General features: G+C 46.2%; 1 protein-coding gene across 3 annotated transcripts in view; it reads left to right on the forward strand.

The window, feature by feature from the left end:
• Positions 1 to 13,591, forward strand: part of LOC122616604 (zinc finger MIZ domain-containing protein 2) — a 40,106-nt gene that overhangs the window by 25,997 nt on the left and 518 nt on the right. For 2 of the 3 annotated variants that reach the window (XM_043792126.1, XM_043792127.1), the window contains exons 2-10: positions 9,306 to 9,855; positions 9,969 to 10,130; positions 10,586 to 11,367; positions 11,428 to 11,546; positions 11,612 to 11,744; positions 11,810 to 12,023; positions 12,118 to 12,845; positions 12,911 to 13,040; positions 13,178 to 13,570. In XM_043792126.1, the coding sequence (XP_043648061.1) occupies positions 9,306 to 9,855; positions 9,969 to 10,130; positions 10,586 to 11,367; positions 11,428 to 11,546; positions 11,612 to 11,744; positions 11,810 to 12,023; positions 12,118 to 12,845; positions 12,911 to 13,040; positions 13,178 to 13,570 (3,211 nt within the window). Of the gene's footprint in view, positions 1 to 9,071; positions 9,209 to 9,305; positions 9,856 to 9,968; positions 10,131 to 10,585; positions 11,368 to 11,427; positions 11,547 to 11,611; positions 11,745 to 11,809; positions 12,024 to 12,117; positions 12,846 to 12,910; positions 13,041 to 13,177; positions 13,571 to 13,591 lie in introns of those variants that run through there. The other variant, XM_043792128.1, reaches the window with a different exon arrangement.

The following is a 13,591-nucleotide window of genomic DNA, read 5'->3' on the forward strand; positions in this document are numbered from 1 at the left end:
AAAAACAATATAAGAAAAAAGGTCACTCGAAGCGAGGCAACGTCTTCGCCTCCCTCCACTCCAGTTTTCCCTACCATTTTCCCTGCCGTATCTCGTTTGCCGTTTTTTCTCACATGCCACGCATTTTTCCCCAGCCAAACTCCCCCTCTTCTTTTCCCCCAGACAATGGGAAAACTCTCGGCAGACATTTTTCGGTTCGCTTGTAATTCATCATCGCTGCAAAGAAGATGAGAGCAACGGAAAGGGTATGGGGCTTAAAGTAAGAAAAGGAAAAATGCCGACCACAGGTAAACCTTAACCCATTTGCAATAGTCGCAGCTCTTAACCCAAGAGAAACAGGTAGTTGCACTTCGCTTCGGGTCGCCGGCGAGTTCCCAAGAAAACGGTGAACAGTTTTGTCTCGAAGTATCTGGAATTCATTCTTCTCGATTGCTGGAAGATTATTCCGAATATGCGAATGTGATGGGAATTGACCTTCTCGGAAGATAAGAGAGCAAACCATTCAGCAAATATAACCTTTCATCTTTAAGGTTATCCTTCTTACATTTGTAAAATTCCAGCAATAAATCTTTACAAGTGTGTTGAAATTACCCGGTTCTCTGGTAATTTATCAAAAGAGTTGTCAGCACGAGCATCCACTTCTATGTTTATTTGTAGAGAACTAACGTTGAAACAGTTTAAAATTCCGGTTCGGCAGATCAATCCCATGGTTAATTAACGCCCTGAGCTTATCGTAAACACCCTCTAATGTCATCAACCCACCACCGCCCCACACTTGGCCGTCCCATAAAACAGAACACAGTACAGAAACTGCGTAAGCCCGCGACAATCATCAATCAACCACCGAGGCAACCAAATCACAGCCCATCATCAGGCAACCACCGAAAGGACTTGAGAAAGATTGCTACCTATGTATGTAGTATGAAAGGGAATCCCTCGCTCCTGGCCACTTCCTGTTTCCCTCAACTGTTTGCGATTTTCACACGGGAAATAAAAATGTGATACAAACGAGTAAATGACAGAAAAACAAAACCTAAACGCGGAAAACCATTTGCAAATCGCAGAAGGCAACAACAACCCTCTGCCACTGTTCAAAGAGGGATAGCGTACTGCATTCTCGGTGATTAAACCCCGAAAGAAACAAACAGAAACAGCAACAGCAATAGAACAGAAACATACACGGAACATTTAGCGAGTGGAGGAGCGTCCGATATTAATAAACCCATCAGACAGGGGGCTGGAAACTGAGCAACCCCCGTAACGAAATCCACACTCGAGGGCGCAACAATAGTTACATGTGTAAGCCGACAAAGCCACCCCTAAAATCGCGCCGACTTTAACCCCGTCATCAGTCCAGATTGAAGGTCACACACACGGCACCAAAGTGCCAAAGCGAGATAGTGAGAGAGACAGAGAGAGAACTAGATCTATGGTGCATATCTAATCGCACAATTTGAATTTGATTGGACATTAATGGGTTAAGCAGTTGACTCTTGACTCGCCTCGGGCTCTTCGAGGCACCTTGAAGAGTCGGCGCACACTCGCACACTCGTACACTCCACTCCACTCCGCACAATTCAGAGTTCGTTTAGTCACATGATAAAAGTTCCCAAAACGCAACGAATACCGAACGAAAACATTTAACGACCCAATTAAAAGCCCCTGAACGAACCTGATATCAAACTAGACCGCACCGTAACCAACACATTCGCATAGATATAGTAAAATATATGCTTAGCAGCCACAACAACCGCACAGATAACTGTCAACCACCGAAAACTGAAAAAAACAAAAACAGAAATACAAATATAACACTACCATCGCAATCGATGGGCCCAGAACGTACTGGGCTCCAAATCAGAGGTAACCAACTCTTATCACACGGCGGTGGGGGGCTGACAAGCTAATTATACCCGCAGATCGTACTATATCTATAGCGAGAAACCGAAACAAAACCGAAACTCCCCACGGTCTCATTATGTTTTTCGGTGCAAAAGAACAACTGGAACAATGGAAAGTTTCATTCTCTGAATGGCTCTACCTGTACGCAACCATCTGCTCTTTTCTTTTTCTTTTTCATTTTTTTCTTTTGCTCTTGTTTTGACCGACATTAAATCGCGTTTAGGTATGCAGAAATATTTCAGTTATCGATAATTGCTTATCGCGGTTTACGACCAGGTAGTAGTGCCTTCATATAGTACGCCAGTCTCGCGGCATTTGGCATTCTCCGCAAAATGGTCGCTGGGTTTTTGTGAATGGAACGCGCTGGAAATGCGGTTGGCAAAGAGAGAGGGGAAGGGAGGGGCAGAATTGATTAGAGTCAGGAAGCAAGTGAGTGCAAATGATAAGTACGTATGAATATTTAAGCCATATGTTGGCAAAACCAACTGATTAGTTAACAATCGTTGATTTTCTAGAACAAGCAGTTACAAAGTTAGCAAGTGCATTAGATCATTTTGATAACCAAATCAAAGCAAAAGCCAATCTAATCAAACTACCCCTTGCTAATCAAGTTAATATTTCTTAAAGGAGAATTTATTATTTTTAGATGCGCAGAACGCTGTTATCACTGCAAATATTTTTAGACACTAGTGCGTATTCACTAATTTCTAATTTCTTGCATCTTTTCAAAGAAAAATCTCTCACACTGAGATCAGGTGGCGCCACCTGTCGGCTGCGTTTCGTTGGCACAGCGCCTCTCTACGCGCTTCTCAACATATCAGCTAAGTTCGATTTTGCTTATCAATCGAAGCGCTTCCTGTCCCATATTTGCCGTATCTTTGCTGCGTTAACCTTTACCGATGGCAAGTACTTTTGGGCAAACATTTTTCTTGTACACATTTCGATCGGTTTATTTTGGTTTTTTGTTTTTGCGCCTGCTATTTAGCTGTACTTCAGTAGACATTTTTGTTCGAAACTGGTTTTCAAGTACGACGCCTGCGTCGCTGTCGACGTCTTCGTTGGCGATTTATGCGTTGGGTTTTGAGTCGCTTCAAGTTTTGCTGGTGCTGCTGTTGCAATTTTTGTCTTATTTTGTTTTGTTTTATTTTTAATGTGATTTATGCATGTTCCTCAATGTGTGAGTGTGCAAAAATACTTGAACGAAATTATTGCAGCTTCTTTTTTTCGTACATTTGTTTTTGTGGACTTTTATTGTTGTTGCTGTTGTTGTCGCGAGCGTTGACAGTCGCAGCCTTCGATTTATTTTTAATGTTTATGTCTGTCCGAATGTTTACGATTTTTGTTGGGTTTTTTGCTTACTTAATTGGCGATTAGATAAATGCCAAAAACGCAACGAAGCCGATGCCGATGACAATGGAATAGATCGCACTGAGTACTAAATCCCCGCCATCCTCAGCTCAAAAGGCCTCTCCAATGTTGTTTCTGTTTCTGTTTCTGTCTCCGTTGACTGGCATAAATTTAGTTTGAGCAAAACGCGATAGATAAGATAAGCAAAGCAAAGCAAAGCAAAGCAAAACCAGACCCGCCAGCAAATCGAACCCGAAACATCAGATCCCCAAGCCGAAAAAGTCGCTGGGTAAGGTGTGCAAAAACCACATCGCTGATTGATAGTCACAGGGGTATTGTGGGTGGTCGGTGGTGCTGGGGGTTTTCTGGTAGTTCGTCCATTAGCGACCTGATTAGCGCGTGTGTTACACCAAGCACAAGCACAGCGCGTTTTGTTTTGGTTTCTTTTTCCAGTTTTTTTTTATCGCCAACACGAGCAGACTTCAATGGCGACACCATCAGCCATCAAAACGATTTCGGTTACAACACCACAAGGACAAAACAGCAGACGACTACAAATACAAACACAATGGGAAGCCAACAGTGAAATGCAATTTCCGAATTTAACAATGCATAGACACCTGTAAATATCTCTTCCAAGTGGCGATCACAGTGGCCATCATGAATATTTCATAACGTTTAGTAATATTACCATGCGTTCAAATGCCCTGATAACTCGATTTGAATATATACCGAACGTGTCATCTTCCAAACATCGTTTGACCTTTTAAACTTATCTATTACGTCTAGGTCATAAAATGTATTAATTTAGTTAGTTTGGAATGTATTAGTTTTCCAATTATTTTTAGAATACAAAATCTTCCACTGAGTGAACAAAACTCGTACACTTTGTGGTTTTAGTGTTCCGTAAATCATTGCTGCAACAGTGACCACTGTACCCTGAACTCTAATCCTAGAAAATGCAAATTAGCAAACACAAAGTTGTATTACAAACAGCGATAGGCACACACGCCTGAAAACTAAAACGAATATTTTAGGGCCCAGCGCACACTGCGTATACGCAATTTCCAAAAGGGCAGCAGCAGCAGCTAACAGCTCCCGGGTCTGCCAATAAATAAAAGCCAGTTACAGGTGCTGAAAACATGCACACACAGCAGCACACACACAGGAGGGGTAGAAATATTTCAAATATTACTCATACCACATGTTGGACAGAGATCCGCCCGTTTTTCCCTATTGTCCACCGCAAGCGGCAAAACATTTATAAAAATGAATTTGCAAATCCGCAGAATGCAAACCGAGCGTAAAGTGGGAGGCAAACATTTTGTCGGCGATTGAAAGGGGGTTGAGTGCTGAATATGTTTTTGCACATATTCAAAAATCTGCCCAACTGCCAACCCCCATGCGCCCATCCCATCGGAATCACCACCATACCACCACAATCCATCCGCCTGCTGACCATCTGTATTATTTGCATTGGGTTTTTAATCAAAAATTGCGCGATTTCTCTTCGCTTTTTTGCCGCAGCTTTTTCTTCGGCTTCTCTATTTTTTTCCCTGTTTACAGTTCGATTTTTATTATGTTCCCTTCTCCACCCCCCCAGCTTAAAAAACCACTCGAGCGGAGGGTTGTTGGCTGCTCCTGCTTGGTGGTTGCTTTCTTTTTATTTCTTGCTTTGTTTTCTGGGCTCGAGTCTATTATGCTGATTTATTTTTATTTCCATTCTGATTGCAATTTATGCCAGGGCAGATGAATTATGAAAGCGATCGAAGAGGGCTAGGAAAACTCGGCGGGAAATTCAATTTAAATGGGATGAGACGAGGCCAAGAGATGAGGCCAAGAATTTTCCCACTGAGCTTGAGGCGACAAAAAGTGTTGCATACCAACAGGCGCCGCCCAAATGCGAATGGCATACAAAGTCCTGAAACTAAGCTGCGTACAAAAAATTACTCCCATCCTTGGGTACTCAAATCACAAAAAAAAAGAAGGCGGCAGGACGAAAAACCCATACACAACCTCCCTTGACAGGCCAATATGGAAAAAAATGAATTCACAACCGAGTCAGGGGCAAAAAACAGACAGACGACAACTGCCAACTCAAAATTGCACTGGGAGGAGTGAAAGAAAATGTCGAAAAAAGTATTCTTTGTTGTATTTTTTCATTTTTTTGGCTTTTGTGTGTGTGCGTGTGTATTTCATATGCGAAAAGTGCAGCCAGCAGCGGGTGGTTTCGGTGGTGCGATGGCTCAGTTGCAAACACCCTTGAAAAACAACTGTCAAACGCATTTCAGCGGAGGGAGGTGTGGGTTGTGAGGTGGGTCGACTGAAACTGCAGCGAAACAATAAAGCGAACATAGTGGAGTTTGAGTGACTGATGAGCCCGAAAAGGTCCTGAAACGGCGAAGAGAGCAAGTCCAACATTGTTGATGGGTTATTGGTTTTGCAGGGGGTACAGAAGTATTTTTTTTCATTTTCATAAATGGTTTTTTACCACAAGCGGTATTAGAAAATATTCATCACAAAGCTCAAATTAAATTATCGGAAGCTATTGATTATCTATATGATTTGAAAATTCTTATGAAGCTCTGAATCTTTTGAATGCCTGCCTCACTTCTGATATCACATTTGATTGAAACCTCCCACTGCGGTGAGAGAACCTATTCCCAACATATCGTTCTGTCATTGGCTCCACGCACGTGTCTCACAATTTTTCATGGCCTCTAAAGCGCACACATACATGTATATATGTATATGGTATATATTACTTGTTTTGTTACATGACGCCAACTGCCGTCTGTGGAATAAAAAACATGGAAACAGAATATAACAAAAAACGCAAAGGCAAATCGAACAAAAAAAAAAAACACGCAAACAACAAGAACAATAAAAATAGAACAGGAAAATCAGGAGAAAAAGTATGATTTTTTTGATTTTTATTCGTTGAAGGATTGTTGTGCCGCGGCAGCGTAATAAAGTTTACCAGACGTGTTCCCCCCCGAAAAAGGATGTTTTGGGCATCCTGAATGTCGCATTGCCGTCTGGGCCATAATTCATAGCGCCAGAAACAATGTCTATAAATTGTGAAAATATAGTCGAAATAAATTGGATACAAAAAAAACATAAGCCCCCGGGCAAAAACCTTTAGCGACGCCCCTGCCCGTTGACATACGGAAATCATTTCGTGTGCCAAATGAGAAATAATTTTTATTACCACAGCAAATCAAAGTGCGCACAATTTACAATTACACAAGCAAACTAAAGTCGTCGGAATCGGCTGGTAAAGGGGTAAAGCGGGGATGGGGGAGAAGGGATGGGGCCAGAGATCGTGCACCGATTTCGATATGAAGCTATATCTGCGAGCACGTGTTTCCGATGGCCTCTGAACTGAGTTTTAGTGCTTCCAAACAGCCTTTCTATCTCACACGCCTGCGAGTTACCTGTTTTGCTTTGTTTTTATCTAATCAATGAAGAAATTTATATCTAATCAAAGTACAAAAGGCTGCAACAACGAGAACGCCACTCGCAAACTGAAAATACTGAAAAACTGAAACAAAGCAATGCGGCGTCACCAGAGATCTGCCTGTTTGCTGTAACTCAGTTTTTTCCAGTGCAAGTCACATAATGAGACGATTATATGATCGCTAGTGCGCAACTTGGTTGTTTGCTCATTCGAATTCTGCGCTCCACAATATCTTTTCCATTTGAATACAGTTTTCGAGCGCTGTCTTTCGTTTATTTATCTCGCATCTGAGCTTTTTACTATTTTCAGAACTTTATTTTAGTTCTCTCGATGAAGGTCACTCGGTTTCTAAGTGCATCGTGCTGATAAGAAATTGCGATTGACATGGTTTCTTCTGTTAATTTGCTGCTTACACTATGTGCATAGCATACTTTGCGGGAGAAAGCTTCGAAGCAGAAAGGTTTATAATTCTGAAATCATTCAAAAATATTTATTATTAAAAATCGATCTATAGTTGATCATAAATAATGTTTCATTCAGACGCAAAGGTAGTCAAGTGTAGCCCTTTTCAGAGCGTTTCTTTTCACACGAGTGAGCACTGTAATGCCTCAACTAAGTCAGACTGTACCTGCGATCTCTTTCCCGCCGTGTTTGCCCTTCTCTCTCGCACACTCGACCTAATGACCCGCTTTGCTCTGTTTACCTCTCCGCTCTGTTTTTGCACTTGGAAATTGCTAGGTGCTCGATGCTAATTTATCGTCACAGTCTCGCGGCAATCACAGGTTCAGTTCCACCAGCAATTCTTCCCCCCCTCCCCCGATTCTACTGCCTGGCCAATTCTTCCCCCTCTCCCTCCCTCTCCCCTGTTGGGCAATTCTCCAGCGATCTTAGTAGACTTTGCCGGCCCGGGCTTTTCGTCATGCGATTATCAGCCAATCGCTTAGTGTGCCATTTATTTGCATTTCGCTCGCTGCTGCAATTGTTGTTAGCTTTTGTGTTACGTTTTGTTACGTACTTTGTTGTTGTTGTTTTTTTTTTGGTTTATTTATTTTTATTTGTTTCCAACTTTATTTGCCTTTGTGTTGTTGTGTGTGTAGTGTGTGTGTTTGCGTTTTGCTGCTTTTGTAGATGCGCAATTATTGTGAGCGTGTTACTTTATATTTTTAATGTGCGACTTTTTTTGTTGTTTCGCTTAGGATTTTACCCTTCGAAAAAATAAAGTTTTTTTCCATAAATAACAAATTAGAACTTGAAGCTGAACTAGAGCACAAGATTTTTTTATAAAATAAAATTTGCGAATTACATTTTTCTAACTACTCTTGTCTTGAAACCTAAAATTTCAAAAATTACTCATACGCCCGGTGGAATATTATGGCCATACAAAATGTCGCTGCATTCCTACGTAGCACTTGATAAAACATAAATGAAATATATTTTGATTTCATATTTATCCTCTCCGAATTCGTATTTTGCTATGTAGTGTATTGCCATCTTCGGCTATCGAGCTGTTTTTCATTTTTTTATGTGTTTTCTGCTTCGCATTCGCACTGCGTTCATATGCTTCATATTGTTATTGTCCGGCTGGCAAATATGCTTAATTATTTTTACCTTAAAAGTCGCGCCATCAAAGCGAATGCGAAAACAATTTCAATGGCTGGATGGGTGGAACAATTCGAAGCAGCGATGTCGAGGGCAAAACAAAACCCATACTCATACTCATACCAATATACTCAATACTCAAACATAAACCTAAACCTAAACCTAAACCCTGAGCCCATTTGACATTTTCGGGCTTAAATGTCACAGCAAATCGAGGGGAAACAAGTGCAATGGGAATTATAAGCAGTCGAGAAGATGGAAAATGCAATTGCAAATGCAATTGCCACACAGCAACACACAGCAACAGTACAATGAATGACGTTGACAATGACGATGATGGAGATATGGCTAGGTGGTTGGAATCGTGGGGCTATTGGGGGTGTTTGGGGCGCTGGAAACAGGCGGATGGATGGATGGATGGGTGGATGGGTGCTGCGGATACTGGGGTAAAATCACGAACATAAGCTGCCTTAGGCTGACATCATCCACGGAGGTCGAATAATGATTCCAGCAGCAGGGAGTCGGAGAATCAGAAGCGATACTCAGTTCTTCAGATGTGACTAACCAAATCGCGAGATAAGAATGTCGCGTGCTGGTTAAACCCAAGACAAATCAAAATAACTTTACGAACTTAAAAACCCAAAATATTAAAAAAAAAACGATAAGAACAGAACATACATTTTAGAATATATACTGTAGGTTAGGAATTTAAAGAGTACAAAATATATAAAAAGGCCATACGAAAGCAGAGCAATGTGCTATGAGCAGGCATGGGATCTAGTTTCCCCAGCTAATTTGTCCCCTAGGAACATTCATACACAGCCCAAAATTGTCAAGTGGTCGATTGTTCTTGAACTTTTCTGCTCAATTCTGGGAACTTAAGTGGCAATATGTCTCAAAGTGCGAGTTCCTTTAATGATACGGAGAGATCTTACTACACTGTCACACTGTGGATTCCAACTAACTCATGGCTGTATCTCTACTATGAACTTTGCAGGAAAAATGATGAAATGAACCAGCAGGCGGGCTCCTCAAGGGCGCCAGCCACCGGGGGCCAAATCTCACCGCCAGGTGCCACAACAGTCGGCGTGGACCAGCAGCAGCAGCACTTGCAACAGCAGCACCAGCAACAGTACTACAACCAGCAGCAGCAGCAGCAACAGTACCAGCAGCAGCAACAGCAGCAGCATCAGCGCGACAACTTCCTAGCCTACCAGCAACAGCAACAGCAGCAGCAGCAACAGCAGCAGCAGCAACTCCAGCGATCGGGAGGCGGCGGTGGTAACTTTATGCTGGGCAATGACCTTGTCGGCGGCGACAGCCTGCGCAGCCTGAACAACACCTTCGGTCCCAACTCGGAGTTCACGTCGCTTGGAGGCGCCAACAGCTCGGCATCCTCCTCGCTGAGCGGACTGAGCAGCTCGAGCAGTCAAGGATACACGGGCATGGTTGCTGCCAGCCAGCAGCAACAGCCACATCACCACCAACAACAGCAGCAGCAGCAGCAGCACATGGGCAGCATGGACGCCATGGGTGGTTACAGTCAGGTGAGGATTACCACTTAAGCGAAGTACATCGAAGTACATAGCCAAATGATATGCCAACTGATACCCTACCATATCGAGTCTCTTTCCTAACCCATTTATATTGTATCTTCCAGATGGGTGGCGGCATGCACCCTGGACCCAACAGCGGCATGATGGGCAACATGAATGGCCAGTACATGAATGGCGGATCCGGCCAGGGCGGCTACAATGGAGCCCAGGGCATGGGCATGGGCTACGGCGGTGGAGGCAGCATGGGACCCCAGAGGCATCATCAGGTGAGTACCAGTTGGGACGTGTATTAGAGGGTATTTCGGGCATGGACGGATGACTTCACTGCCGCCACTTTTAGGTGACCAGCTGTTGACAATTCATTTGCGGCAGTACACTGATTTAGGTTTAGAAACGTTCACCCATTAACGAATCATTGGAATCGCACCCAAAACAGAAGTCCGCAACTTTGCAAATGACAAATTTCTGACTGTAAGAGCGACAGTAATCCGCTCAAGCTCTCTGGCTTTATTTGCCGCAGTTCCCCGCTTTTGGATGCTTTTAATGGGAAAACGTTTGACGCCTTATTTGAGCTGGAAACCCCATTTATTTGTACTGTGTGGTCTTGAAAAAGATAAGGGTAAAGTGGCACGACTAATTGCTCGAGTACAATACTTTCCAAGAAATCCCATATGAACGTCTGGAATATCCGCTTATCATTGGCCTTCCCTTCTTGTTTTAGATGACGCCCATGAATCAGATGCAGAATATGTCCATGGGCCCGGGAGTCGGTGGCAGCAACGGCATGGGCGGCGGCATGAATCCCCTCCAGCAGCAGGCGGCGCAGCAGCAAATGGGCGGCATGAATCCGATGGCCAAGATGCAGGGCATGGCCAATGGTGGATATCCCCAGCAGGCGCCACCCAGTCTCACCCAGCAGCAGCAGCAGCAGCAACAGCGACGCATGGCCCCCTATCCCCACCCCCAGATGCACATGGCCCAGAAAAGGGCGGCGGCCGCCGGAGTGGGAGGAGCGGGCGGAATGTACCCGGGCAATCCCATGCAGCAGCAGCAGCAGGCGCAGATGTACGGCAACCAGCAGATGCATCCCGGATCCGGCGGTGGAGTGCCACTGCCCATGCAGGCGGGCGGAGCTGGCAATGGTTACGGACGCAGTGGACCCATGGGCGCGGGCAATGGAGGCTACGGCCGCATGTCGGCTGCCAATGGCATGGGTCCCACCGGTGGACCAGTGATGGGACCCATGGGTCCCGGCGGCATGACCGCTGGAGGAATGGGTCCCGGACCAGGGTGCATGAGCCAGCAGCGCTTCATGCCCCAAGGATCCGGCGGCGGCGGTATGCCCGGAGTGGGCTATGGTGGCGTCGGAGGAGGAGCCGCTTCCCATCAGGGTCAGTTCTATCCGGGCAGTGGCCAAAGTGCTGGAATGCAGCAGGCAGGTGGCATGTGCCCGGCTGGTCCGGGCGCCGTGGCCACCACCGGCAATCCCTACCAGAATCAAGGGTGAGTTCTTTGATCTTTATACCATCTAATCACTTAATAACGTATTCTGGTTGTACTCAGTTTCCAGCAAAACTATCAGCACAGTCCAGTTCCTGGCAATCCCACGCCACCGCTGACGCCCGCCTGCAGTGTGCCCTATGTCAGCCCCAATCCGGACATCAAGCCACCCATGGACAACAGTGAGTTCTCCTTAGGTGCACCTCGCTTTGAATGTTTGCTAACGCACTTCCTATTTGTTTTTTAGGCGAAGAAATGAGACTGACATTCCCGGTGCGCGACGGCATCATCCTGGCTCCTTTCCGCCTGCTGCACAACCTGTCGGTCAGCAACCACGTGTTCCATCTGAAGCAGAATGTCTACAACACGCTGATGTGCAGGTAGGTCACCCTTCACCACTTAATATCCAATTGGCACTTTATTGATGTGTGGTTTTCATTTGCAGAAACGACCTGGAGCTGCAGCTGAAGTGCTTCCACCAGGACGACCGGCAGATGAACACCAACTGGCCGCACACCGTCACCGTCTCCGCGAATGCCACGCCCCTGAACATCGAGCGGTCCGAGAAGAACAGCACCGCCCTGCGACCGCTCTACTTGAAGGCCGTGTGCCAGCCGGGCAGGAATACGCTCCAGCTGACCGCCAGTTCCTGCTGTTGTGTAAGTATTTGTGCATAAAGCGAATAAAATTAGCGAAATACATATACATTATATGACTGGTATTAACAAAACCCTTCATCTGTCCCTCTTGCAGTCGCACCTGTTCGTGCTGCAGCTAGTCCATCGACCCTCGGTGCGCCAGGTGCTGCAGACGCTGCACAAGCGCAATCTGCTGCCGCTGGAGCACAGTGTGCAGAAGATCAAGCGCAATCTGAGCCAGCCGGAGGCGAGTGCTGGAGCGGATGCCACGCCCCAGCAGGGCAGCGGGCAACAGTGCGCCAAGATCTCATTGAAGTGCCCCATCACCAAGTCCCGGATACGACTTCCGGCCCGGGGACACGAGTGCAAGCACGTGCAGTGCTTCGATTTGGAGGCGTATCTGATGATCAACAGCGAGCGGGGATCGTGGCGCTGCCCGGAGTGCAGCAAGTCGGCGATCACCGATACCCTGGAGATCGATCAGTACATCTGGGCCATACTCAACACACTGGGCAACTCGGATGTGGACGAGGTGATCATCGATTCATCGGCCAATTGGCGGGCGCTGCAGCACAATGGCGGCATGCCCAATGCACCGCCACCATCGAATGTTCCTAGCAATCCCAGTGGCGGCAGCGGCACCAATTCCGGCAACGGAAGCGTCAACCCCACCCTGCCGGTCATCAAACAGGAACTGTGCGACGACATCGCCAAGGTCATGTCGCCGGGATCCACCCAACTGCCCACCTGGGACAGTGCGCAGGCCATGAGTCCCTACAACATGCACGACATGAACTCCATTGCCAGCGGCAACATGATGGGCAATGGCGGCAACACCAACCAGTGAGTACTAAATAATATACCATACCTGTTAGCAAGAGATTTAATTTATTATTTACCCTTTTTAGTGGCAATCGGAGCAGCTACGACGGCTTCAGTGGCAACCACAGCGATGGAAGCGGCGGATTGCCTGGCGGCGATGGTGGCGTCAACTCCCTCGACCAGCTGAATGCCATGGAAAAGTCACTCAGCGATCAGGTAGGAGTCTGAGAAATATAAAAGATTATAAATATATAACAAGCAACATTAGTTCTCTATTTATTATCTATTTATCGTGTAATTTAGTTTTAAAAACACCTGTACTCATTTCAATGCTTTTTCCACCTCACTTTCAGATGCCCCACACCCCGCACACTCCTGGAGCGGCCAGTCATCCGATGACACCCGGCGGACCGCCCAGCGTCAGCAGCTCCCACAACGAGCCGATCAGCGGCGGTACGCCCAACGCCAACGGCAGCGGAAGTGGCAGCAACGGCAGCGGCAACAACAACAGCAGCACGGGCCACAACTCGCCACAGACGCCGGGCACGCCCAGTCGAATGGGCGGCGGCGGCGGCATGGGCGGAGCAGGTGCAGCAGACAGCCAGCAGCAGCAGCAGGAGCAGCTCCTGAACTCCCTGATGAGCAGTCAAACCCAGCTGAAGTTCAGCGAAAGCGATCTGAGTGCCGAGCTGCAGAGCTTCGATGCGGCGGCAGCGGCCATAAACGATACAGCCCACGATCTGAATGTGAGTACAGCACACATAAAT

This window comes from Drosophila teissieri, chromosome 3L (assembly GCF_016746235.2).
Source record: "Drosophila teissieri strain GT53w chromosome 3L, Prin_Dtei_1.1, whole genome shotgun sequence".
Taxonomy (NCBI): Eukaryota; Metazoa; Arthropoda; class Insecta; order Diptera; family Drosophilidae; genus Drosophila; species Drosophila teissieri.